This window comes from Cibotium barometz, chromosome 30 (assembly GCF_041138505.1).
Source record: "Cibotium barometz isolate CiBa-2024 chromosome 30, ASM4113850v1, whole genome shotgun sequence".
Classification (NCBI taxonomy): Eukaryota; Viridiplantae; Streptophyta; class Polypodiopsida; order Cyatheales; family Cibotiaceae; genus Cibotium; species Cibotium barometz.
Genome location: NC_141075.1, coordinates 16,274,018 through 16,301,103, shown reverse-complemented (window position 1 = coordinate 16,301,103; position 27,086 = coordinate 16,274,018). Strand labels below are relative to the sequence as shown.

The following is a 27,086-nucleotide window of genomic DNA, read 5'->3' as shown; positions in this document are numbered from 1 at the left end:
TGCTATGGTATAGTTAATTCAGGCCCTTCAAGTTGGGATTAGATGATCTGTTCGACAGTTTGGAGACTCTTGTACATACTAGGCCATCCTAACAGTTGTCATCATCCAAGGATACTCAGGGCTTGATGTGAAAGGAAAGCAGCCTAAAAAACAAGGAGGTGGTACCTGAAAGAGAAGCATCCAATCTATACTTTTGTGGCATTCATTGAGAACCCCCTGGGAACTAGGCTAGTGGTGAAAATCTGGTAAAGAGGGGAGGTCTTGGAGAAGAAATCTCCTAAGGGTTTTACTTCTGAGGCCATGATGGTTGCTTGTATGTAGCTAGGGTATCAAATTTCGTGAGGACAATCTTCCTTTGTTTCTTTGTTTGGGAGGATCAAAGGTGGGACCTGATCTGCATAGTACTCAAGAGTGAATTGGAAGGTCTCTGAATTTTGGTGTGGTGTGTTGGTTTCAAAGTCTTTACTGGCAGTTGTTGTTATATATAACTATTGTGTGTGTGTTGATTTCAAAGTCTTTACTGGCAGTTGTTGTTATATATAACTATTGTGTGTGTGTTTTTGGTTTTTGTTCAAAATCCACTTTTTTCTCGTGTACCCATATCACCATCTCTCTCTCACACATCTCTGGGTAGCTGCCACTGTGGCTGTCGCTGGCCTGCCATTTTAGGGTTCCCTGTTTTAATTTGTATTGGCTATGGCGTCCCACCTCTTCATCCCCTTGCTGTCCGCCGCACTCATTCCCGCTTTCGCTTAACCTTACCGTGCCCTCCTTGGTCCCGGCTGGACACACCATATCCCTGCTTCAGAGTGCAAAGAAACAGAGTCTCCATCGTCAATCTATGTAGTTCTTGAATCATAAATTGCAGAGCTACAGAGCCGCCACGACCATTCTTGGCTTTTGGTAGAGCTTCTACAAAGCCCTGGGTGGATTCAAACTCTGTATTATCATTGAAGCTTCGGTTCTGCCATTGAAGGTCAGATCTGTTCAGCAAGATCAGGTAAGGAAGGCGGCACTAGTGAAGAGATCAGAAAAGTGGAAGCTTTACACAGAAGGGATAGGTTGCGTAAGCTCAAGCATAAAGTAGCAGGCACAGTATAGATTTGCAATATTCTGCACAGAAAAAATAAGAGCGAGCGATAAGGGAAAACTGGTTCAAAAAGCGTTGGCAGATACAGCCATCTGATCTCGATTCCATTGACGGAGCTTTACAGACAGTTGAGTTAAGTATACATACAGTTTGCATTCCAGAGATCATTCCGTTCCAATTGATCATATACGTACAGTTTGCTTGATTCTTGAAGTGAGCAGATGTGTGGATGCCAGTAAGCGTGGATTGTACATTGGATTTTCTTTTGTGACGATCCGTGTGTTGTGTGTGTGTGTGTGTGTGAGAGAGAGAGATATATATATATATATTGGGATTGACCTGTAGCCGATCCCATGAAGCTTCCCGTCCTTCAAGGGCTAGACTTGAGTCAGGCCAACAATAAGGTCTCCTCACCCATGGAAGCAGATGTCCCTCTGCGATCCAACTTGAAGACATTCACCAGACTTCGCAGCCGAAAGGATGGTAACCATTGCCTCCATTGTCTTTTTATTTTCCCCATGCCTCTGCATGGTTTCCTACTGCTTTTGCTGCATGGTCTAGTTGAGTTTTGTCCATGAGTTCATTTGATCATGCTTCTTGGCCTATGCAATGGGGATTGCTTGTTACTTTTTATGAATCCCTTATTACTTTGTGTGCCTTGGTTGGCATGTTTCTTTGAACAGTCGACATTGTAGCTGATGAAGTTCTTGATGGGGACCTGGTAAGCACACCTCCTTTGGGTGCCCGAACCCCAGCTAGGCTGCGTTTGTCCATAAACAAGAGGCAATTTTCTGAACTGGAGGCAAGCAGTCAGGGGACTGGCGGGGAGGATGTGGAGATGATGAGTGAGCGTAGACGGTCTTTGTTTGAACCTCTCGGCCCTAGCGGGGCCAAGTCTCCAGAAAGTTTACTTCCTCCTCCAGATTTCGATGCAGCTTCTTATCCACGAGGGTGGGTGATAGGGAAAAAACGCAAGCTTGTAAATGTTGATGTTGTTGAGAGCATGAGACGGATTGCAGTACATGAGATGAACCGCAAGGTTTGTCTTTACACCATGCTTTATTTTGAGCTGTAGTTGTCATGCAATTTTGAATTTTGGCTCAGGCTTGGTTGTGAAGTCTTTTCCTTCAATTTGAGCAACAAAGAGTTGAGGTGACTTTTTGGCAGGACCAAGAAATAGATGGGCTGAATGAGCAGCTGGAAGAGGATGCTAGGACAATGGAGCACATTCAGTTGGAATTACAGCAGGAGCGCCGGAAGCGTTTGCAGGTAGAACGAGAGAAGTCAGCTTTGCAAGGACAAGTCAATATGCTCATGACAATGCTGAATGAACTAGAAGAGGATGCTGAGGCTGAGCATCTGGATGATTCTCAAGTGATAAATAATTGATGGTAGCACAAGCTTGGAAGCTAGGTTAGTAGTAGGTTGGGACTTGTACAGCCAGAGTCGTTTATATGATCAATTTGATATTAAATGGTTCTCTTGTTTTAGTCCGAAGTCGTGACATGTGTATATGGATGTCTGTGATTTTAGGGTTTTTGAGGGCACATTGCAGATGGCTTGCTTATATTGCTTGATTTCTTCCCGATGTGATATCTTTACAGCTAGTTAAGTGGCTTGCTTTGAAGGCTAGGTTTGGAAAGCAAGGTCTACATTCTTTCAGAGTTGGAAATGTTGGGGTACAGATGCCAAGATTTTGACGACTTGCAGCTGATGGAGACAATTGTCTGTGAGTGTTTTTTGCTCCAGCAAGTGCTGCTACTAAAATTTGATCTCGATATTTATGGCAGAATAATATTCCATGGTGGATTTGTCCTTGTACTACATTTTTTTTGTATGAAAAACATAAGGCTTACCCCTATCTATGTAATATTTAATCTCAAGAAACAACTCTACAATGGTAAAGCTTTATAAGTGCTCCATTGCTTTCTTTGCTAGGAATTTGAGAATGTTGAAGTGCAGCTGATTTGGTGCTTATGATCTAATCATGTGAAGGGTATTGCTTTTGAAAAACAAGGTTCAAAAGTCCCTTCCTGTTGGTGGCTGGGCAGTTGAGCCGGTGCCTACCCCTGAAGGGTGGCCAAGATGGGGCTTTGCTGACATGGAGGGGGACTGTTCTGTACATATACCCCACCTATTAAAAAGCAAATGGGTATTTGACTGGTTTAAGTAGATAGGAAGTATCTTTGTAGGGTCAGGCTATCACATTGACAGGCTGATCTGCTTAGAAGGGTTCTTATGATCCTCTCTTCAGCTTTGATTGTTAGTCTTAAGTTGTTTGATCTCCTCAAGATTTTGGTTAGCCTATCAGGCAGTCAAAAATGTTCACTGTTAGATTATAAGGGGCCTGGAAATGCAGGTAGACCGCCCGCTTGAAGGTGTTTGTGTGTGTTCATGGAATCTTGTTTGTGGAATGTATGGTGTGGCTTTTTGGATTCACGAACTGATCACACTGCTTACCCCATATGCGCTTTTTAATTTATGTTCATCGTTTCTCACGCCTGGATATTAGGATGTTTTCTGCAAAATCCAGTAGAAGGTGTGGTAGTCCTTTCCAACCTTGCTGCGTTAGCATTCTATTTAATTTAGCTCCCTCTCTTGTAAAAGGCCAGCCCTTGCCTTGATGTTTTTTTATTGATATATGTTCTTCAAGCCATTGTGCTCATCACACGATAAGGCTCAGAAACCTTTTTTCGTGGATTGATTGTTGGATGTTTTTACGTACTCAAAACAGCAGTGTAGTATGTACAAGATTTATAATCATGGAAATTGTGCGTAAGAATGTAGAACAATTAAGAACATAAGAATAAATAGAATGTTAAACACTATTAATGTCTAAATCTAGATTTTGTGGGAAAATGGCATACTCTAATATGACGGTAAGTGTATTTCAACCATGTAGCCATGTGAGCTCTTTCCTCTTGTTGATGCCCTCGAAAAGTGGTGCTGTGGTCTCTTGGAAAGTTTAAAAAGCCGACATTCAGTCTTAGCACGACATGGAAACTCTTAAGACACTCTTCATCTTGTTGGTAGTTGAAGTAAGAATGAAATGGCTGGACTTCAAATGCTGTGTAGTACCCCATTTGAAGGGTTTCACTGGTGACTATATTGTAGAGACATTCTTACATAGTTGCTTGCATCACACGATGTCACATTGATTCCTGACAAGCCATCCTGATATTGGATGCATGGCATGCTGAGTATCAACTTGAAGCTATTGATGAGTTTGACCTAATGACATCAGTAACATGACAAGTTCATGGTATAGTTGAGACATTATCCTTTCTTTGCATAATGCCTGACACTTGAACAGTGTGGTTGACTCTAGATCTGACATGATCAATGCAAGCAGTGAATTTTGCTGACGTGATTACAAACATAGTTCACTGATTGGGCAGTTTTCTTGACACAGGGCAATCTTATGTTATGATTGAAAGGAGATTCCCTTACAGGGTCTCTACAGCGATTGGGATATTACCCTCACTTAACAATCTTCTACAAACACCAAGATATTACTTTACATCTAGGATCTTTGTGTTGACTTGGAATCTACCCTCCCTAAAGGCTTTTCTTGTCCTTGCTGGTATGCAAAGAATACATACCTTTTTCCCTCAAGTGTCTTGAGCTAATTGATGGCTTGACAAAAGAACATCTGTACTTATGCACATAACATGGTCTTGGATATAACAGTCTCAATAGCACAGAGTAGACTCAGTAGTCAAGACATGTTGTGAATGGACCTTGATGGCTCAGTACCACAACACATGACATCTTGCTTGAGCTGTGTATCTTTGACAAGACAATAATACACGAGAATCAAGTACACATGATTGACTGATTGGATATATATTGCCTGCACAAGAACGGTTAACTGGCTACATGACAGAAAAATGAGGTTCATGGCAAACATTAAAGGCAAGACATGAAACCAGCATGTACAGACATGCGTTCTTTGACAAAAAACACGTCCTTTTTGAAAAAGTGTCCATGTTTTTCATTGCAATAAGCCAATCAAACAAGATTAAGCTAATTTTTTTTGCATGCTGGTGTGATCTGATACAGATGTCAATGTTCTTGTTATTATTTTGTACGATGTGATCTGATATGAGTGCCCATGTATTTCTTGTAATAAGCCAATCCAACGAGATGGTATTATTGTGAGCGATGTGATGATATCATATCGGTCAGATGTCAATGCTCTTGCTATAACTTGATGATGTTGGAGGAAAGTAGAAGGTAATTAACAGGTACAAGTGCGACCTTTTAATGACGACTGCAAATGCTACTGTTAGAATAATAGAAGCTCCCATTTTAGGGGCTTTGGCAAGAGCAAGATTTAGGGTCCCTGAATCGCATTAGAGACTAAGGGCTGTAATGCGAAATGTTGCATGCTTAAGACTAAGGGCTGTTACGTGAAACGTTGCATGCATAAGAAGACGGAGACCGAGGCGAAGCAGTACAAGAATTGAAGACATTCACCTATTGGCTGCTATAAAGAGTGCCGTGACGTGCTGCTTTTAGGGCTTCGTGTCCTTGATACGTCCAACTGCTGCTTTTAGGGTTTCTGTATTAAGGTTTACGTGATGCACAGAATCAGTGCTTCTCTGATGCTTGCAGTTACTACCGTTAGGGTCTCTTTATTGCACCAGATGTAGGGTTTCTCTCTTGCTTGGTATCTCTGCTGTTAGGGTTTGTGAAGGTGGGTTGACATAAAGCACAGGAAGCTGGTTCTAGGAAAGCACAGTATGTACAAAGTATTTTATGAGGTTAAGCTAGGGAAACAAGGTACAAGTGTTCTTTTGGGTCAGTTTTGATCAATTTGGACTCTGATTGACGATTTTTACCTCCTTTAAACAATTTCAGGTTCGATTTCTGCGTTTTTAGTGCTGGGCGGACCGTAAAATATCTTTAAAGACTGCCAAAAGAATATTAAAATGTGAAAAAACATCTATAATGAGGGTGCAGTCCATCAGTTTTAAGGATGAAGTAACCTATTAAAATTCAACCATGATTCTATCCATGTTTGATGGATAAGTGATCATCCATGCCTTGAATAAAAAGTAGAAAAACCTAAAAGCAAGAAAAAATAAGCAAATATATTGATCTAGGTTACATTTGAGAATCATCGAAGACATGTTTGATGGATGAGTGATCATCCATGCCTTGAATAAAAAGTAGAAAAACCTAAAAGCAAGAAAAAATAAGCAAATATATTGATCTAGGTTACATTTGAGAATCATTGAAGACATGTTTTTTAAAGGATTCTTTAGGGACTAGATTTTCTCTTTTTGAATGTGATTGATTAATAACTGGCAGCTTCATCGCCCATCATGGTTAATGAATGAGAAATAACTGATACCCTACAGAAGAGAGGGGACCAACCTTCTTTTGGTTCTTAGTCCCTAGTGTGGTCACTGGTGTACAATGGGGGAGACTTTTATACTCGCCCTTGGGCCTTGCCAATGTGTAAAGTTAACCATGTTAATGATTGTAGGAGGCACCTGCAAGTGCACTTCCTCAAATGCACGAAGGTATCCCCTAACTTTTATAGCTAGATGATCCCCCTTGGGCCATTTTGTAAGGTTACCGTGTTGTTAATTGTAGGGAGCACCCGCAAGGCCACTTTAACAAATGCACAAAGGTATCATAGACCAGTTAATTTTGTAGCTAGATGATCACCCTTGGGTCTTACTCTCCATCAGAAGTCTGCCCCAAGTTCAATCTTCCATCCATTCCCTAGCATTCCTATTGACATTGACTGGCAATGTCTGCACTTGCCTCACAACCAAATAAACATTGCAGTTGATCCCATGCACATAGTGCATAAGGTTTTTCATCATTGATTTCCTCCACAAGAGGCCCCTTATACGCACTGTGAACCTTTTCAAATGTGATCTTCTCTAGGGCACCATGAGCAAGTAGAAGTGCATGATGAGATGGTATAGACCTCACTACAACCACCCTGACATGGAATGCTACTATTACCGTTGGTCAACAACTCGTAAATCCTGGCCATTTAGGTCACCAGTGCTGGCCGACTGGATCTTCATCAGTCGTGGGCTACAGGGCTGCTGGCCGACTGGTTTTCATCAGTCGTGGGCATCTGTATGCTGGCCGACTGCATTTATGCAATCGTGGGACTTTTTCTTCAGTCGTGGGCACTCTTTCTGCTGGCCGACTGCCCTCTATGGGATGTATATATAGCCCCTCAGCCCCCACCACTTTCTCATTCAGTTTTTCCGGGATCTTGTGTATAGAGAAGAGTTTACACACCTAGGAGAAACATGGACTTCCAAAGGACAATGAAGTTCCTCTCTTTGCAGACCAGTCACCTTGCATCGTCTCGCTGTATAATCAAAGTTGCGGTATTCAGAAATAGAGATTTATCTTTGTGTTCACTATCTTGCACTCAAATCCAGGCCTTTGGAACCAAGTAACATCAACAGACTGACACCGTGTCTTCTAGTCCTTATTTTTTAAGCAGGTATCCCCATGTACTCTCTCACCAAAAGTAGTCATGTTCTTATTAACAAACCATTTTTTAATAGAGGCACTGGCCTTCCATCGAGGTCAAACTTCAAAGCTGAAATAAATGAGGTTGTAATCTCACTGTCTAACAACTAACTTCTTCAACCGTACTAGCTATCTTTGGCAAACTCCAAAACTTGGCTTATAATATTGAAGTTAGTACTTGACATCAACAAAACTATCATTTGACACCCCCTTGAGACAACACTTGTCAAAATCAAATCATCATTTTAACTAGCATGGCAAGTCAAACAGATGCTATGGGTGACAAAAGACACTTGATTAAACAAAAGAAGCAATTCAAGATCCACTACAAAAAGACCAATGGCATATTCCTCTAAATTTTGTCCACATAATCACGAGTGTTTTAAGGGTGAAAGAGCCAATTTTTAGCTTAGTTTTAGCTTTTACGTGGAAAACATGGTTCAACAACACTAAAGTTCAAGAAAACTTTGGCATTGAAGTGGTTGTATCCATCATATTGCATACCAATTGAGTCCATTCCATGGATCCATCGTTGTATTGATTAGGCAATGTCCTTTGGCTTTGTTGGCATCATAGTAACAAGAAACCGTCGTTTCCTAGCCCATAAACATGAAAACGCAATTTCTTGAGAGTCACCGTTTCCATTTCCATTCTCTGTCTTCTAATCTTCGATCAAAATATCACCCATTGATTTGTCTCATCTAGTGCTTGCTTAGTGATTTTCTACAAATTTTACTCACTATTTATTTCAAATTATGATGTACTCCTCGAACTTTTCCCAAGTGATTAATTTTCTCATTATTTTTATATTATGTGTCATACATTCACCGTTTCCTAGCCATTTCCGTTTCCTAGTTTTGAGCCGTTGTCATTTCCAGAGGCTGGCCGTTGCCATTGCAATTTCTGTTTCATGCAACTATGGCTGATGCATGATGAGAGTGAAGATACCATTGTAAGCTGGTGCATAGACAATCAGTTTGATAAACATCAAGGTTAAAGCACTTGGCCAAAGTTACCTGCAAAATGAGTGCATATTAGAAGCAAGGTTTGAGATAAAACCAAGTGAAGCAATTTGGCTTCATAACTTGCAAATCATTTACAACGAATGTACATACAGAGCAAGCGGAGTGTGACTTGCTTGGTGCAATTGTCAACATGGTCTAATCTCTCTTTATGCGTTGATTGTACTTGTTAAGCAATAGCATCATTTGAAGCTTGTAAACCCCAAACACCACAAGAATGGCCACTGGAATGAGGAGCAACCAGAGGGGATTGTTGTCTGGGTCGTCCGAAAGCTTGATTTCTTGGAAAGAAAACTCAGCACGAAATTTGCCCCCTGGCAGACCTTCCATGCCCTTCTCTGCCACTGTGTAGAGATCTTGGAAATGCGTATGGATGATAAATGCATCATCTCTTGGCCCTCTGAGGGCCACAGTTGTGGAGTTGAGAGATCGATCAAGGGCGACTTCTTCCACAACATATGCTGATTTCCAATGATCTCTGCTCTTCACCAACCACAGTACATCAGTGGAAACCACCACCAGGATACCATCTTGCCGCACAGCGAGGCCGTCTGCAGCTACCAATGGCTCCTCCATGTCTACAACTCTAACTTCAGCATCATGCAGCCCCACCCTGAACAGTTTCCCTGAATTTGTTTGCACCACAAGCAGATGATCTCCGCCATGGCTTACCATGGCAATACCATTGAGACCGCATCGAGCAGTAGGTGGATCTAATGCGAGAACCAGCTGCGATGTGAAAAGAGGGCTTTGAGCGAAGACAGAGGACTCACCTGAGGGGCTGATCTTCAGTATAACATCATTAGCGACATCGGTGACATAGGCGTTTCCGGCTGCATCCAGTGTAACATCGTTAGGGTTAGAGTTCTCATCAAACTTGGCCAGGAAGAGCCGGGACTTGGTGTCCAGATCGTAAGAAGCGAGGCCATTGAAGGAAGAGGGGTGGCCAAAAAAATTGTTGATTACAGCGAGCAGGCGCCTGCGGCTTGTATCTATGGCCACTCCCACTGTTGCCGCCATGCCTGCGTAGTCTTCGTCTCGGATGAAGTCGCCAACCGTGCCATTTTCTGAGATGGAGAAAAGGGCGCCCCTCTTGAGGGAGCCCGATATGAACAGGCCCAGCCCATCATCCCACGCCATTCTTTCCGGATAGAGAGCAGGATAATGCACCTGTACAGTTCTCACCACTGATGATTTAGCGTCTGTGTAGATTGCTAGAACAACAAGCACGGAGATGCTGAGGAGGAAAGACGCCATGGTTTCTTGGTTATAAAAGTTAAGCATGACTTTGGAGCAGCCCTTAAATTTGAAGCCTATTATGGGCTTCACAAGCATTTTAGGCTTCATTTGACGCTTATAAATAAAGAAAAGGTTGCAAAAGTGGCACCTTTCAAAAATGATAGAGTGTCAAAATGAAGGCCAAGGTTGAGGTGTAGGGTTTCATCAGATATAGGACCCTAGAGGTATATATATGTCTCGAGGTTTATATATGTACTGTGTGTTTGGCCATGGATGTGTGTCTAGTACATGACAACGTACACTACATGTTGATACATTTAAGTCACAAGTTAATAGTCACATTTGTTACTTGTAAAAATGATATAAGGTACTAGGTAGTTTGTAGACCGTAAATATAGAGACTAATTTAAGATAGGACAACGTAAGGTCATATGCTTACCATGGCCAACATCTAAGTGGGAAAACATTTAGGATGAATTTTGGATAGGACTAAGATGTTTTCAAATTTAAACAACAAGCTTGAATAAATTTGTATAGGATTGAGACATTTTGAAATTTGGGCAATGTTGAATTAAGCTTGAAGAGTTGTAGCATGACTTCTAAGGTGCATTTTGGATATGATTGAGATGTTTTGAAATTTGGGCAAAAAGCTTCATTGAAATTCAGATAGGATTGGTGAAATTTAGATAGCTAAGCTTGAAAAAAATGCAAACTTTGCAAAAAGTAGAACAAACCTCGAAGCTAAGCTTGAAAATAATGTAAAGTTCCAAATTGACTTCCAAATGGACAGAGAATGCATTTTGGATACAATTGAGATGTTTGAAAATTTGTAAGACAACATTGAATTAATTTTGGATAGGTTTGAGGTATTTTGAAATTTGGAAAACAAAGCTTGAAAAAACTTAGGATTTTTTTGAGACGTGTTGAAATTTGGACAATGAAGCCTGAAAAAAACATGCAAAGTTGCAAATTGACGTCCACAATTTGAGCCAAGTTTTCAAAATTAAACACACATGAAACCTTAGGCTAAGCTTCAAATTTAAGGCCTGCTTTGGAGAAACGGGGAGGCCAAGGGCCTATTTATATGCATTGGACTTCTGTTTTTTATAAAGAAATGGAATTAGAGTTTCTTACTTGTGCTTGTTATTTGAGTTTAGTTGAGTGTTTGTTTAATTAGTCATGGATTACTTGCTTAATTATGATACTCCGTAGATCTAAGATTTTATCTTGGTATAAGAGCCTCGTTAGCAAGCTTGTCTTCAAGTCAAGGTAGGATTGTCAAAATATGCAGCGACGAAGATGAAGACAAGATCTGAAAACACATAGATCAAGTGCACAGTAGAAAACGTAGAAATGAGAGAGAGAGAGAGAGAGAGAGAGAGAGAGAGAGAGAGAGAGAGAGAGAGAGAGAGAGAGAGAGAGAGAGAGAGAGAGAGAGAGAGAGAGAGAACCGTATAACTCTGCTATATACACAAGAGAAATCCCAGAATACAAGAAGAAAAGTGTGGGGGGGCAAGGGGCCATTTTTATGGCCCCAGGCAGCCAGTCGGCTTGCTGCCGATAGCAAGCAAAAATGCACATGACCAGCTCTGCCCTCCAGTCGGCCAGCATCTCCTAGTCGGCCCCAGCAGGCAGACCATGTCGGCCGGCACACAGGGGAAAGTCGGGGGCAACAGAGCAGTCGTACAACCCTCCACACCAAGGAAAAAATATGGAGAGTGGGAAAAAATGAGAAAACACCTAAATCAGGCGGGCACACCCACAATAGAGGCCTTGGTGTAAATACACAGAGAGGAGATGACTGCTAACACCCCCTCCTCTCAGCTCCTTGGATGTGGAACCAACCCCAGTGAGCTGGAGTGCCGTCGGAGCATAGCCGAAGGTAGAGACTTCGTGAAGACGTCCGTCGCATTGTCCTCCGTCGAACAATAAAGAAGCAAGATGTCACCAACCAAGATCTTCTCACTCACGAACAAAGTGATATTGTATCTCTATGTGCTTGGTCCGAGCATGGAAGACCGGGTTCCAAGCAATAGCTATACAGTAGCTCTGGTTATCGCACTGGATGATTGTGGGCTCCTTCTGTGGAAACCCAATCTCGCCAAGAAACCTCCGCAACCACATAACCTTGCAAGCAGCACCACAAGCAGCCCGGTGCTCTGCCTCTGTTGATGACAAGGCAATAGTGATGGCTGCCTCTTGCTGCTCCATGAAACCACTCCTGAGCTGAGGGAAAAACTATAGCTTGATGTGGATCTCCTCGTGTCTAGATCTCCTCCCCAATCTGAGTCACTCCATCCTTGGAGTCTGACTCCATCCATCAATCCCCCTCCTGTGTAAAAGAGTCCAAGATCCTTTGTACCCTCTGTAGATACCGCAAGATCCGCAATCCTGCGTCCCAATGAGACTTCAACGGTGTCTGCATGAATGAGCTCAATAGCCCCACAGAACAGCTCAAGTGGTCCAATCTGGTGTTCAACAACTAGATCAATGAACCAACCAGCTTTCGGTACAGAGAGGCATCAACTGGCTCACAAGGATCATTCATTGTCAACTTCGTGTTGTTCGGGTCCATCGGCGACGTGATAGGCTTGCAGTTCTCCATCCCAAAGGCCCCAAGCAACTCATGAACATACCACTACTGCTGAGAGACAAAGAACCCCCTCTGGGTCTGCCAAATCTCCAATCCCAAGAAGAAGTGGAGTAAGCCTAAGTCGGTCATCTCAAACTCCTTTGACAAGGCAGCCTTCATCACTGAAATGTGCTCCATATATGATCGCCGATGAGAATGAGGTCATCCACATAAAGGATGATTAATGTTACCATGCCACGTTCTCGAAAAAGATATAGGTTGGGATCTGCAAAACCGAAAGAGATATAGGTTGGGATCTGCAAAACCGATCTTTGAAATCCAGTTCGGAGAAAGAAGGAATCGATCTTCTGATTCCAAGCCCTGGGAGCCTGTTTAAGACCATACAAGGCCTTCCTCAACCTGTAAACCATACCCTTTGATCTTGGAACCTCAAAGCCTGGAGGCTGCTCAACATACACCTCCTCCTGCAGGTCACCATTAAGGAACACAGATTTGACATCCATCTGATATACGGGCCACCGCCGCCGCTGAGAAGAAGCAAGGGCAAGAATGGTCCAAATCGTGGTCATCCTCGCTGTCGGTGCAAAGGTATCCTCATAGTTGATGCCAGGCTTGCTGAGCATAACCCTTAGCCACAAGTCTGGCTTTGTGTTTGTCCACCGACCCATCTGACGTATACTTGGTCTTAAAGACCCACTTGACACCAATGATAGACCTTTTCGACGGCCTCGGCAGTACCAACTCCCAAGTGTTGTTCTTCTCAATGGCATCCAGTTCCACCTACATGGCTTTCTTCCAAGTATCCGGTGCAAAGACTTCCTTGACGGAAGTGGGCTCTTTGTCCCGCATGATACGAGACATCAAAGCATAGTTTACCTGTAAAAGCTCCACTGAATGACTTTTATCATAGACTTTGTGCGATCTTCGAGGTCCATCCTCTGTGGTCCATTCGGAGGGAAGCTCCGTGACACCTGACTCCCGAAGGGTGTCCACCAACCACCTAGGTACTCGAACAGAATGCGAAGCCTCCTGCTGTGCTGCGAGGGCTTATCTCTAGCTGTGGGCTCAACCTCCTAAACTGACTGAGGTTGTCCAACTGGAACAATCGACTGGGAATCATCATCAGAATCCTTTGGGTCTCCAAGAAGTGGCGGCTGATCAATAGTGGAAACCGGAACATTCTCATCAAAGACCACATCCCTGCTGACAACAACCTCGTTCCTCTCTGGATCATATAACCTGTATCCCTTGGAAAGAGAGTTATATCCCACAGAGATAAGCTTTTGGGACTTTGAGTTGAGCTTCCCCCTCTGCTTCTTCATAATGTGAAGATACGCATCGCTCCCAAACACACGAAAATGGGAGACATCAGGTTTCCTACCAAAATATGCCTCAAAGGGAGTCATATTCGGTATTGAAGTCGTCTCGGAGACCGGTTGAGGGTATGGACAGCCGCAGCCACAGCCTCTCCTCAAAGTGGACGAGGAAGATCACGATGCTCCAGCATCGTCCTTGCCATCTCCACTATAGTCATGTTCTTACATTCAACTACTCCATTCTCTGAAGGCAAACCTATATTGGCCAGTTCCCTCTTGATGCCATGTTTCGCACAAAATCTCACGAAAGCATTAGAAGAAAATTCACATTCTTTGTCAGCCCGAAGAGTATTCTCCTGCAAGCTAGACTCTTTTTCCACCATTACATGCCACTCCTTGAACCAAGCAAAAGCTTGGTCCTTCTGAGAAAGGAAATAAACCCATGTGAATCTGGAACAATCATCAACAAAAGCAGCATGAAGTACAAAGAACCTCCCAAGGATGATGTCTGCATAGGTCCACACAAGTCAGTGTGTACCAACTCCAATGGTTTTGAAGCCCACCTGGAAGCTTGCTTCGGAAAAAGATTCCATGTACTACTTACCACGAATGCAAGAACTGCAGCGTCCTTTCCTACTGCCAGCATTTGGCAAGCCAACCACCATTTGGTCCCAGAAAGCTCGGCGCAATGCATCCACATTTAGGTGGCCAAACCGAAAGTGCACAAGTCACCAACCTGAGAACCCGTCAAAGAGGAGAGTGCGGAGAGTTTGTATATACCATTCTCCATGCCGCCTTCCCAAACAGCCTAGCCAGTCTCGCAGTCCCATAGAGCAACAGAATTCTCCTTAAACTCCACCCGCATCCAGTCTTGCATACCTCATGCACTAACAATAGATGAAAACCAAGTGCTGGGACGTAAAGAACACAAGAGGAATGCTTCCCCCCTTTGCCGTTGGAAATGACCCCATCCGGTCCTCACTGTGTATTGGAATTATGGAATTGTTGCCAATGAAAATGCGACCTAACTGCCATTTCAGATCCAGAAAGAAGTCCGACTCACGGGAATGAGTCATGTGTCTGGAAGCACCACTATCGAGAATGCAAATGCATCCTCGCTCGAAGGAGATGAAGCATCCGTGTCCATCATCTCTAAGTGCACAAAGGCTGGAGTCTTTGCAGAGCTGAAGCTGAAGAATCAGCACTCTTCCCAGTCCGCTTAGGACACTTCCTCCAATAGTGGCCTTTCTCGCCACACCATAATCATTATAGGTCCTCTTGGCCTTCAGTTTCTCTTAGTCTGAGTCGGCGGGCTTCTTCTCAGAAGACTTCTCCGATGAAGCCTTCCCTTTGCCCTTGTTGTTGTTATTACGGCCTTTCAACCGTTGGCTAGTTAAGGCCTCAGAACCTCCGCCCTATGGAGGGTTCGTGAATCAGTCTTCTTGGTCCAAGACCATGGGCACAAGCTCCTCCCATGTGATGGTGCTGAGCCTGCCACACTGGTAATCAATGAAGAGTAAAAGGCTGAGTACTGAGAGGGAAAATGTGACAGCAACGTTATGGCCATATCCTCTAATGATATCTCTTTCCCTGCCTCCTAGAGAACTTCTGAAGAGCCTACAACTTGTTGATGTGCTCCTGCATCGTCACAACAACTTTGTAGGATTCATCACCCGCATCTGAACTTCCAAGGAGATTCTCTTCATGGGTGACACCCTGTTGTAGAGCGAAGCCAAATGCTACCAAATACCTCTGGCTAGCGTCATATGCTTGATATGATTGATTACCTGTGGCGTGAAATTGAGGAAGATGAAAGAACGGACTCTGGCATTGACACGATCCCATAACTGTGCCTATGCCTCCCGTTCCTTCTGAATAGAGGGTAACTCCCCTTCCTCTAACTCCGGCCGTGGAACCCCAACAACAATGAAATCAACAAGGTTATAAGACCCCAAAACAGATTCCATCATTACCTTCCATATGCCGTAGTTGTTCCCATCCCGGGAACATGGGGAGTGTTGGGATCTTCACGTGCTTCTCAGCCATCTCAAGTAAATCTGCCACCATTGTAGGGGTGTAACTGAAAAGGGAGGGTGGGTGGGAAAAAATGAAGAACTAAACCTGCAACAAGTGGTTGTCCAAGCAACAAGGCCCGCCTTTCACTTGCTTCTCCTCTTCCCGTGTACGGCCCAAAACAGTCCTCCAATCAGTAATACAAACAACCCCCCTCTTGCTCACATAGTTCCCAAGAGCTTCCAAGAGCTTAGAGCTCTGATACCATGTTAGAATATGCAGCGGAGATGAAGACAAGATCTGAAAACACCTAGAGCAAGTACACATCATAAAAACGCAAAAGAGAGAGAGAGAGAGAGAGAGAGAGAGAGAGAGAGAGAGACAGAGAGAGAGAGAGAGAGAGAGAGAGAGAGAGAGAGAGAGAGAGAGAGAGAGAGAGAAGTGTATAACTCTGCTATATACACAAGAGAAATCTCGAAATACAAGCTGAAAAGTGTGGGGGGCAAGTGGCCATTTTATATGGCCCCAGGCAGCCAGTCGGCTTGCTGAAAAATAGCTGACACAGCAAGCAAAAATGCCCACGACCAGCTCTGCCCTCTAGCATCTCCTTGTCGGCCAGAGCAGACCATGTCGGCCAGCACACAAGGGAAAGTCGGGGGCAGCAGAGCAGTCGTACAGCCCTCCACACCAAGGAAAAAATATGGAGAGGGGAAAAATGAGAAAACACCTAAATCGGGCGGACACACCCACAACAGAGGCCCTGCGTGCAAATATACAGACAGGAGATGACTACTAGCAAGGATTAGTGTGGGTTTGAGTGTTAACTTGCAAGTAAATTAGCAATAAAGGTTTTAACGATTCTGATTAGAGAGTGTTGAAGAGAGCTCTTCTAGAAGATTTGTGAGAAATTCCTTCTCTACTCCGTGATTTCTCATTTGCTTCACTTGTGAGAAACTCCATTCTTTTAGAATATTGGAAGTCTTGCTTCTCTTGAGCATAATAAACAAGAGACATAAGCTATGTATACTAGATGCACATTGTTGTGCTCTATTTATAACAATGCATTTCTAGTTAGCTCGGCTCGTGTCTATTGCTTTGTTCACAACAACTCTTGTTTGTGCTTCTTTTACAATAACCCTTAGGTGTTGCTTTAACCACCACACAGCAACATAATGTAATCTTGGCCCTAGATTTAAAGTCACACACTTTTAATGGTATTCACAGATTTAAAGGCACACACTTTTAATGGAGAAGAGAAAAAGGAAAATCCATATATTTCTACAAAAATGGCAAGATTTGCATCTTTTAAGAAATGTGCCTAAACATAGCTGCCCCGTTGAAGCTAGCCTATCCTTACAAGGCAAAGATTACAAGTGGTGAATGAGTTTAGTGGAAGCTAGGCAAGTACCCGATTCTTACATTGCAAGGTATGCAATGCCTCAATTTAAAAACCATGGTGAAAAGTTTGATTCAAGTATTTGTGAAGTAATTAATTCTTCTTTGAACAATTTATTAGAAGAATTTAAAGATGTTTCTTCAGAAACATTTCCAAAAGGTTTACCTCTAGATAGAGGTATAAATCACCCCATAGAAGTTTTAAAGGATTCAAAGAAAATTAGTAAGCCACCTTATAGAGTAAGCTTGATTAAAAGATAAAAAGTTAAAAAATAGTTGGCTGAATATTTAGAATAAGGCTTTATTAGGCCAAGTAAGTCTCCTTGGGCTTCACCAATATTATTAGTGAAGAAAAAAGATGGATCTATGTGTTTGTGCATAGATTATCGTGGATTGAAATGCAATCATAATAAAAAATAAATTTTCTATTCCCAGTATAGATGAGTTGTTTGATCAACTCAAAGGTGCTAAATATTTTACTAAGATATATTTCAGGTCGGGATATCATCAAGTAAGAATTATAATTGATGATGTGCTAAAAACAACATTTACGACATCTTTTTGGCACTATGAGTTTTTAGTTATGACTTTTGGTCTACTTCATCCTTATTTAGGAAAATTTGTGGTGGTTTTTGTTGATGATATACTAGTCTTTAGTTAAAATGAACAAGAACATATTGAGCACCTTAGAAAAGTATTTCAATTATTGAAGAAAAATAAATTATTTATTTTTTGCTAAAAATAAATTATTTTTTTGAAGAAAAATGAATTATTATTTTTTGCTAAAAAATTTAAGTGCGACTTTTTCAAAAAAGAAGTGCAATATCTTGGACACATAGTGTCCGAGAAAGGGATTTGTGTGAATCCTGATAAAATTGAAGCTATATTCAGATGGAAGGACCCATCCAATATAGATGAATTACAACCCTTTTTACAACTTGCACGGTTTTATCAAAAGTTTATTAGCTAAGATAACTGTTCTAATGATGAATCAGGTTAAAGGAAAAGGAAAACAATTTAGAAGGACCCATCCAATATAGATGAATTACAACCCTTTTTACGACTTGCACGGTTTTATCAAAAGTTTATTAGCTGAGATAGCTGTTCTAATGATGAATCAGGTTAAAGGAAAAGGAAAACAATTTAGTTGGACTCATGATCAACAAACTAGTTTTGAAAAATTGAAAGTAGCTAGCAAATAGTGGATCTAAATGAACCATTTATATTGGAAATAGATGCTAGTAATTTTGTTGTAGGAGTAGTATTATTGAAGAAGAGAAGGCCAGTTGCATTTGAAAGTAAAAGTTGAACAAAGCTCAAAGTAACTATTCAACTTATGAAAAAGAACTATTTGCAATTGTGCATGCCCTTAAAAAGTGGCGTCATTATTTGTATGGTGTCAATTTTGAAGTATTGTTCGACCATGAAAGTCTTAAATGGTTAAATACTCAAAAAGAGTTAAGAGGTAGGAAGGTTAGATGGGCTGAAATCCTACAAGAGTTTGATTTTCAAATCAGATATAGAAAATAAAATTTAATGTCGTGGGCAGATGCTCTAAGTCGAGCACCCATGATAAATGAGTTGAGTTTTACTCAACTAGAAAGTGAGTTGCTGGCTCACTTAAAAGGAAAATGTGCTAATGATCTTAGCTATCAAGTAGTTTGGAATTACTTGATTGAAAAATATAACTCTTAAATAAAGAGTAAAGAAAATACAGCTGTGCCTCGTGATATAAAGATGTCACTTAAAAAAGATAGTGTTTCAAAGGAATCACTTAAAGAAGGGTCAATAAGTGAAAAAGATCATTGAATTTTTTTTTCATCAATAATGGGTACTTGTTATATAAAGGTCGCATTTGTGTACCTAAACAAGAAAATATATTTTACTAGAATGTCATGACAATTCAAGTGCGGGACATGGGCAAGTTTAAAGGACATCCATAATTATGTTCTAAAATATCCTAAGTGCCAAGTTAATAAAGCTGAGCGCCTAAAATTAGGTGGAATATTACAACCACTATAAATACCTGAGGGTAAGTGGGAAAGTATTTTTATGGATTTCATAGTGGGACTACCTTGAACAAGTAGAGGGCATGATTCAGTGTGGGTAGTAGTAAATAGGCTAACCAAGTTGGTACAATTTATAACAACTAAAAAAGAAGTAAACACACTAGAATTGGCTAGAATGTTATCCATCATCTACACAGATTGTATGGATTGCCAATAGATAAAGTAAGCCATCAAGATACAAAGTTTACAAGCCATTTTTGGAAAGAAGTGTTTAATAAATTAGACACCAAACTTAGTACACCAAACTTAGTATGAGTACATATGAACATCCACAAAGTGATATGGATAGATAGAAAGGGTTAACCAAGTGCTAGAGTATATGCTTTGAGCATATGTTAATCATAAGAAAAATAATTGGGATGAGTATCTTCCATAATTTATTAGAATTTGCTTATAATAGTACTAAACATTTTGCTACCGGTTTTAGTCCATTCATGCTAATGTATGCTTTCAATCTAGAGCACCCATAGTAGTTGGGCTACAAAAAGAAAAAATGTAGAGTGTAAAGACTTTCGCACAAAGACATGCACGCAAAGACATGCAAGACATGCTAAACATTGTAAGAAGCCACACTAAAAGAGCCCAGGAACATTCTATTAGTTATAAGAAAGATAAAAGAAGACCAATTAATTTTGAGGAAGGTGATTTAGTTTATCTAAAAGTTTTTGAGAAGTTAGAAAAATTAAAAAGTGGAAATTTTTACGTGAAGGTTCCAGAGTACATCCTGTGTTTCATGTTAGCAGACTGAAATGCAAGATGGGAAACGTTGACAAAATTATTGGAAAAGAAGCAATAGTGGATTTTATAGAACCACCTATTCTTCCACATGAGCTTAAAAAGATTCTTGAATATCGAGAAAAGAAAACTAGACATTCTATGTTTAAAGAATGTTTAGTAAAATGGAAAGATAGACCAAAAGACGGATCAACTTGGGAAAGAATGACTACACTGAAGAAAAGGTTTTTTGAGTTTGTTTTCTAGTAGGAAGAAAACTTTTCTTTCAAGGGGGGAGAAATGTTATGAGACTAATAAGAAACACTAAAAGGTTAGACTAGGAAAGATTATTTATATGTAAAAGGTTTGCATATAAATAAGGTTCAAGGGATTTCAAATAGGAAATACCTAAGCAATGGTTAATAGGCATAAATGTTAAAGTAAAAGGTGCATAATGGAAGACCAAGGGACACAGAAGAGGGCACCCCCTTCTACATTGGATAATGAAAAGGCAATAATAGTAGTCAATGAAAGGTCAAGGGGCTGAAGTTGGAAGCTCATGTACCACTTAGGCCTATATAACCATGAATTTATGGTCCATTTGGGATATGGTTGGGTGGAGAATTAAAGTGCTATTCTTACAAGTCCTCAAGCTTATAATGCAAGAGAGAGAGAGAGAGAGAGAGAGGCAAAGGTAGATTGCATATCCAAGTCAAGATAAGTAGAGAGAATTAGAACCTCAACATTCAGGATGGAGCATCTCTTCCAAACACAAACAACATTTTCTACCAAGGATCTCAAGGAAAGGACACATGTAAGAAGCTTAGAGTTGACCCCAAATTCTTGACCTCAAGTAACATTTACTCTTCGGAGTCATGCCTAGTGTTCAGGAAACATTTTAAAGTGAACTTGACCTGAATCCTTCTCTCCAGGGGTTGCAGAGAAAAAGAAAATTTTGACCAAGCATTTTCTTCATAGTTTCATCCAATTAGTACTATCTTTTAAAAAATTGGCCAGGGCAGTTTTCCTCCTCTGAAGATGAGGTGACATTGAGAGCATGCTCCATGATGAAGAGAAATCGTCTTTTCTTAAACCCTGGTCAGACATGCTATAGAAGCTTATGAGGGAAAGTTTACAGAGGCTACTTCTAGTAGCTCCTTAGGTGTTTACAAATTGCTCCACAAGTGATCCCCTTCTTTACATTCAAGAATACAAGAAGATAACGAACGTATGGTCTTTGTTTTCTTTTTTAGTTTGAAGAATAAATTCCCTTCTTCACTCCTGCATTCAACCAACATAGGAAATTTTAACTCCCAAAAAAACAAGCTTCATAGTTCATACAAATGTTCTACCCTACACAATGAAATGTGCTCTGAAATTGCTCAGCCTCCTCTGCTCCTCTGGAGAAAACTCTCCCTTTGGGTAGTCTAACCACCATGGACACATTATCCAAGTGTCCTTGCCCAGAGCTTGTTGATCGGGGTACGATCCCGTCTCCTCTCTCTTGGACTGCATCCATGCGTCCGAAGGGTGCTCGGGAATATATACACGATCACACACACTACTTCTCCACCACCTAATATAGAAACATCAAAATTATCTAAGAAACCAATATAATAACAATAATAACTTCTCTAGTACATAATGTGATAAAATAACAATAATAGTATTATGGCATACTACTACATACCTGTTGTACAAGAGGTGTCATGCTGTGCACGGCAGGTGGTCAAGATCCAAGGTGGCCCACATTTTCCCTTTCCACCTTGCGAACGCCTTCTCAAAGTGAGTCTTCTTGTAAGATTTGAGGGCATCTGTGATACCTACCCCTGAGTCCACTGTGGCTCTCTCGTGCATGCCAGCTATGGTGGGTGATGTTGGCAATCATAGGTCCAACACCATGAAGCTATGGAGGATGGAATCTCTCCATGTGGTTGAGGAGGAAGAAGAAGAGAGAAAAGAGAGAGCAAGTGAGAGCAAGTTGGACATAACACAAGGTGATTGTATTATGAATGATATGAGAGATGAGATATGAATGAACCACCAAGTACAATACTCTTTTATAGGCATTAAAGCCGATCTTTTGACTCTAGCTAAGAGGTTGCTCACACCTAGAGTGTTCACACCAAGTTGGCTATAAACCTATTGATCGGATGCATGTATCCCCAATATCACATGGTATTTTGGTGTAACAGGTGAGTCCATCTCCAACTTTGCGTACAATTGTAGCATGTACTCAATCAATTGGAACTAGTGCACTTGATGATGGATCTACACAAAGAATGCTCTGTCGGATGGCAAAATCTAGGCGCTCCTCATAGCAAACTGGCCACTCGTCAATATGTCAAGGAGCCTATATTTTCTACATTTGTGAATGAGCGTTATGTTTCTACTTATGTAAAAAAATATTATAATGCATCGAGGGAATTAGTCTAGATCTTACTCTCCATTTGGTATATGTGCTCGAGCGATCTCTGCTAGCTTGGGAGTAGTGAATTTGCTAGTCTTTTCACCCCAACCCTAGTAGGAGATCGCTTTCTTGAAAAAGTCTTTTCCACAGTCGGGATTGGAAATCTATGCCAACTCATGTCTCCTCTTGGTAAATAGTGCATTTGTCTCCTTTAGGGCATCTTTGTAATTCTTGTCGAACATTTCTACATTTTTCTCTACTCCCTCGTCGCTCAGGTAAGCCACTGATCTTGGCTTGGTACGTGGCATCAAACTCCAACTTCAATGCATTTATGTTTAAGAAACATATTTCAAGATCAAAAAATGGCTTTACTATGGTATGAGAACGAGGTGTACACATACCTTGAAAACCAATTGTGAGAGGAGTGCCATGGGAAGCTGCATCCACTTCGATCTGTTAGGTCCCCGATGAGTAATAGCTTTCTCGGTCCATGCACAAACAGCGTCATTGAACTTTGACAGCAAAGATTGTGGATCGCCACGGCCCACACACTGTATCATAAATATATCATGTGCCATTGTGTTCGGCATATGAATGGTAGTGAACCTGGTAATTTTGCATGCATATAAAATAAGGTAAATGATGACATATAAGATGTTTTGTTCATTTGAATCACAAAAAAACAATGTACAATCCACTTACTTGTTTATCATGCGTAGCACCAATAAGAACTGCCTCCTTCTCCTCAAGGAATCAACCCATTACAAATCACCTTGGGAACCTTCTCTCTTTCAACTTGATTGGTTTTTCCCATTCTTGCCATGTTTTGAGCCAATGGTTGCCATCCCACAAACATCTTCCAAACCATGTGTTGCCATCCTTCTATCTACTGTAGCACCGTGTCAAACTTTGTTGACAATGATAGGTCGTGATCGATACATTTTGATAGTCGAATAGAAAGGGCTCTTGGGTGGCTAGGAAATCCCTCAGAGATAATGAACGATGCCATTGTCAACTGGTATGTGTTTGTTCTTTTAAGTAACCCCTCGATGGAATCCTTGTTCATACGGATTGTCGGATTTGCAAGAAGGCAACAAAGTGGCACTCTTGGAAGGCAGTTATGATTATCAACCAAGTGGTCCTCCACCCAATTCGTGGAGATGTGTCGATCAACCACTTGGCCGAAACTCTCCTTAATGAACTCCTCTTCTTTGGCAATCATGGCACTACTGCTAGCAATACGATTGTTGGCGGGCGTTGAAGAAGAAACCCCTAAAGCCATCTACAATTGAGACGTGTTGGTTACCTCACTTGATGTCGCTACTTGTGAAATGATGACTTCTTGCGATACTACGATCTCGTCTTTATTTCCGGTGAAGCTCTTCGATTGCATCGCATCCGATGAAGCCCTTCGCTTGCAATCGCATCTGGGGAGCACGTAAGTGTGAGGGGGGGTGTGTGAGAGGCGCATGAGAGGGGGGGCTCTTTGGAGGGGGGGCGTGCAATGCTAGGAGGGATGTTGTGAGCCCTCCTATCATTGTCAAATGGCTTAAAAAGCCATTTGGACACTGATAGGCCATGGCGCGGCATGCGCATGCCATGTAGTGGTGCCATGTGTAATTCCTAAGCTCCAACGTTACCCGTGGCATGCCATTGTGGACTACGCAATCCACGGTGGCATGCCACGTGTAATGCCCGAGCTCAAGCATTACACGTGGCAGGCATGGTAGCTACATGGATTGCGTAGTCCACATAAGCAACCATGTGTAATGCCCGAGCTAGGGCATTACACATGCTAGCTACCATGTGTGAGGCAATGCCACGTGGAGAGAGAGGAGAGAGAGAGAGAGAGAAGAGGGAGAGAGAGAGGAGAGAGAGGGAGAGAGGAGAGAGAGGGAGGAGAGAGAGAAGAGGGAGGGAGAGAGGAGAGAGAGAAGAGGGAGGGAGATAGGAGAGAGAGGGAGGAGAGATAGAGAATGGAGAGAGGGAGAGAGGAGGGAGGGAGAGAGGAGGAAGAGGAGGGGGGAGGGGGAAATAGTGAGAGAGGAGAGAGGGAGAGAGAGGAGAGAGAGAGGAGGGAGGGAGGGAGAAAGGGAGAGAGGAGGAGGGAGGGAGGAAGGGAGAGAGGAGGGAGGGAGGGAGAACAGAGAAAGATGAGGGAGAGAGGAGGGAGGGAGAGAGGAGAGAGGAGAGAGGAGGGAGGGAGGGAGGGAGAGAGGGAGAGAGGAGAGAGGAGAGGAGAGAGGAGGGAGGGAGGGGGAGAGAGTGAGAGAGGAGAGAGAGAGAGAGAAGAGGGAGGGAGAGAGAGAGGGAGGGAGGGAGGAGAGGGAGAGAGAGAGAAGAGGGAGAGAGGGAGGTTCCCACCATCTTGGAGAGAGGAGGGGGAGGGGGAGGGAGTGAGAGAGGAGAGAGAAAGGGAGGGAGGGAGGAGAGGGAGAGAGAGAAGAGGGAGAGAGGGAGGTTCCCACCATCTTGGAGCATTTAAAATCTCCATTTGTGGAACACTTGTCCTTCTTGGAAGGTGCCACACTTATTGGTGGATGCACTAGTGATATAATTATGTTAGAAATGCTAATGAAAATTCACAAAAGTAAAGAAGTGAAGCAATTAGCTGTTCTACCATCTTGGTATTCTATCTTTATATTCTTAATGGAATTCAAACCCATCATGCCTCTGATGGCATTTCATCCCATCATGCCTCTTGTTTTGGCATTCCATCTTTATTTTCTTGTGTTTCCCTAGATAAGGAAGATATCTATGAGTTTCCATTAGCACATCTACTAAGCTTTAACTTGATGTCATTTTATGCATATTATTATTTCAGAATATAGCCCATCTATAGCATTTATCAAATAAGAATGAGTCCTTTTTATTGACCAAGGAATTATGTCTTGAGACTTCGAAAATATATATACATATATATATATACTATATGTATATATAAATCATAGAATTAATTTTTTTTAATTTTTTTATGATTAAGTTTTTTTTCAAAAATAATAATTACTTGAAAACGGTCAAATTGAAAACGATCAATAATTACTTGAAAACGGTCAAATTAAAAGTGGCCAACTTATTTAAAGGTGTTAATCACCATTTATTTCGTGTGTACTTGTTACCTGCTGCTGCTGTGTCATTCTTTCTTGTTCTTGTGTACTTCTTTTTTTGTTTCTCTTACAATCACATTCCCATCTTCTAAGCAAAATCTATGTTTTAGCAATGGATGAGTTCTCGTGAGTGCAAAGTTCTTACAAGAACAAGTAACTCCCCACTCATTCTATGGATTGTAAGAAATAGTAAATATTGGGTCCCGAGAGTTGCATGTCCCTCTAGAGGAAACCTCTAAACATGAGGGGGAGGAGTTTTATATACTTGAGAACTCTCTTTCAGCAAATTACTCCACAATAGTTGATGCTTCCATTAACTCAAACCCACAACCAATAGCCATCTTAGATAGCCCGCCCAGAGGACTTCTAACTTAGACTAATGTGATAGATTTATGCAGCTCCTTTCAAGATAACAACAAAAGTGGTGCACCAAGCTCATTCATTGTTGCAAGAGGAGATGGTAAGAGCATTTTGGAAAACCTTTGGAGCATGAAGAAGGAAAACATATTAACAAAGATTTTGTTGAATGTAAAAGAGGTTATCAAGGCCATGGAGATTCCTAGGCAATATAATGGTGATATTGCATTTGAGTTCCCATCAACCATGGAACATGTTCAGGAATTGACTCCATGGATCATAAGTATGATCCCCACTGGTGGTCAAAGCCAAAAACCTCTAACATTGCCTTCCTTGGAGTATGTTGTAGAAACCATTGCCTAGGTAGTTTGAAGTGTGTGAATGAACTTTGCCCACGTTTAAAGAACCACATGGTGTCAAATACACCACATTTTACTAGAAGCATGCTAAAGGCATCGACCTCGGCACTGGAGAGGAGTGCAACAATGCATCTGGGAAGCTTCATTGCCATTACTGTTCAGTGTCAGTGATGTGCATTGCTACATCTATTATGTGATGCCCCCCGACGAGATGATGAGTCGATTAATCATACACATCGGTTTCCATCAACATAATGTACGGGCAGGCACATCAAAGGCACTAACTAATAGGACAAAGCAAATGGTGTCCATGGTGCTAGGAGTAGATCGCAATGCTGAGGCAAGGAAGGTACAAATATGTGTGGCCAAAGAAATCATAATGGTAGCGCTAGTGCAAGAAGGTGGTTCCTTACATTTCATTGGGGGAACAGGAGTTCATAAACATTGCAGAGGATATGGGACCATTGGTGGAAGACAACTGGTAAGCTAATCTGATTAGGAAATTATGTTTTTGTAAAAGAGTTATTAAAATCTACATAAGCTGTGTGAAATTTGAACAATTTGATTTTTAGGTTTCGGAGGTTAGTCACACTGCAACTTGATACACGGGCCTTCAAAGGAGAGCTTTAGCTTGGATGCACTTTTGAAGCTGAAGCGAGAGTGCACTTATGACTTCTTCCATGGAAGCAGGTTCTTGGGAAAAGGGTCCTCAGGTGAGAACTGCTTTGTTTTCAAGATGTCTACAATTGGACTCGCTTCAAGGTTGGATTTGGTTAATCGAATGTAACGGACCGGCTCTGGCGACCTGCAACATGCGTGGATATAGTTCAACCACACCTGACGAACATCAGATTGTCAAGTGTATGATCTAAGGTAAGATATTACCAAT

The 27,086-nt window shown here is 41.7% G+C and overlaps 2 protein-coding genes across 3 annotated transcripts; one reads left to right on the top strand and one right to left on the bottom strand.

Annotated features, from left to right (window-relative positions):
- Positions 1-519: 519 nt before the first annotated feature.
- LOC147621214 (protein HEADING DATE REPRESSOR 1-like) lies at positions 520-3,042 on the top strand. Of its 2 annotated transcripts, none has more exons than XM_086823918.1 (4): positions 520-1,573; positions 1,774-2,129; positions 2,258-2,503; positions 2,695-3,042. In XM_086823918.1, exons 1-3 carry the CDS (start codon positions 1,444-1,446, stop codon positions 2,477-2,479), a joined length of 708 nt encoding a protein of 235 aa, XP_086680044.1. In that variant the 5' UTR covers positions 520-1,443; the 3' UTR covers positions 2,480-2,503; positions 2,695-3,042. The 2 variants fall into 2 exon arrangements, with proteins under 2 accessions (XP_086680044.1, XP_086680043.1); XM_086823917.1 differs by having other exon boundaries at positions 2,624-3,042.
- A 5,132-nt stretch (positions 3,043-8,174) lies between these two features.
- Positions 8,175-9,913, bottom strand: LOC147621213 (uncharacterized). The gene is made up of 2 exons (XM_086824513.1): positions 8,719-9,913; positions 8,175-8,619 (listed from the first exon to the last, which is right to left on the bottom strand). The coding sequence occupies exon 1, from the start codon at positions 9,907-9,909 to the stop codon at positions 8,764-8,766; it is 1,146 nt and encodes a 381-aa protein (XP_086680639.1). The 5' UTR covers positions 9,910-9,913; the 3' UTR covers positions 8,175-8,619; positions 8,719-8,763.
- Between the last annotated feature and the right edge of the window lie 17,173 nt (positions 9,914-27,086).

Excerpts from the sequence above, each read along its gene's own strand:
- LOC147621214 (XM_086823918.1), top strand. The coding sequence starts at position 1,444 with ATGAAGCTTCCCGTCCTTCAAGGGCTAGACTTGAGTCAGGCCAACAAT. Across the intron at positions 1,574-1,773 it reads ACTTCGCAGCCGAAAGGATG|TCGACATTGTAGCTGATGAA; the intron begins GTAACCATTGCC and ends TTCTTTGAACAG. Across the intron at positions 2,130-2,257 it reads TACATGAGATGAACCGCAAG|GACCAAGAAATAGATGGGCT; the intron begins GTTTGTCTTTAC and ends ACTTTTTGGCAG.
- LOC147621213 (XM_086824513.1), bottom strand. The coding sequence starts at position 9,909 with ATGCTTAACTTTTATAACCAAGAAACCATGGCGTCTTTCCTCCTCAGC.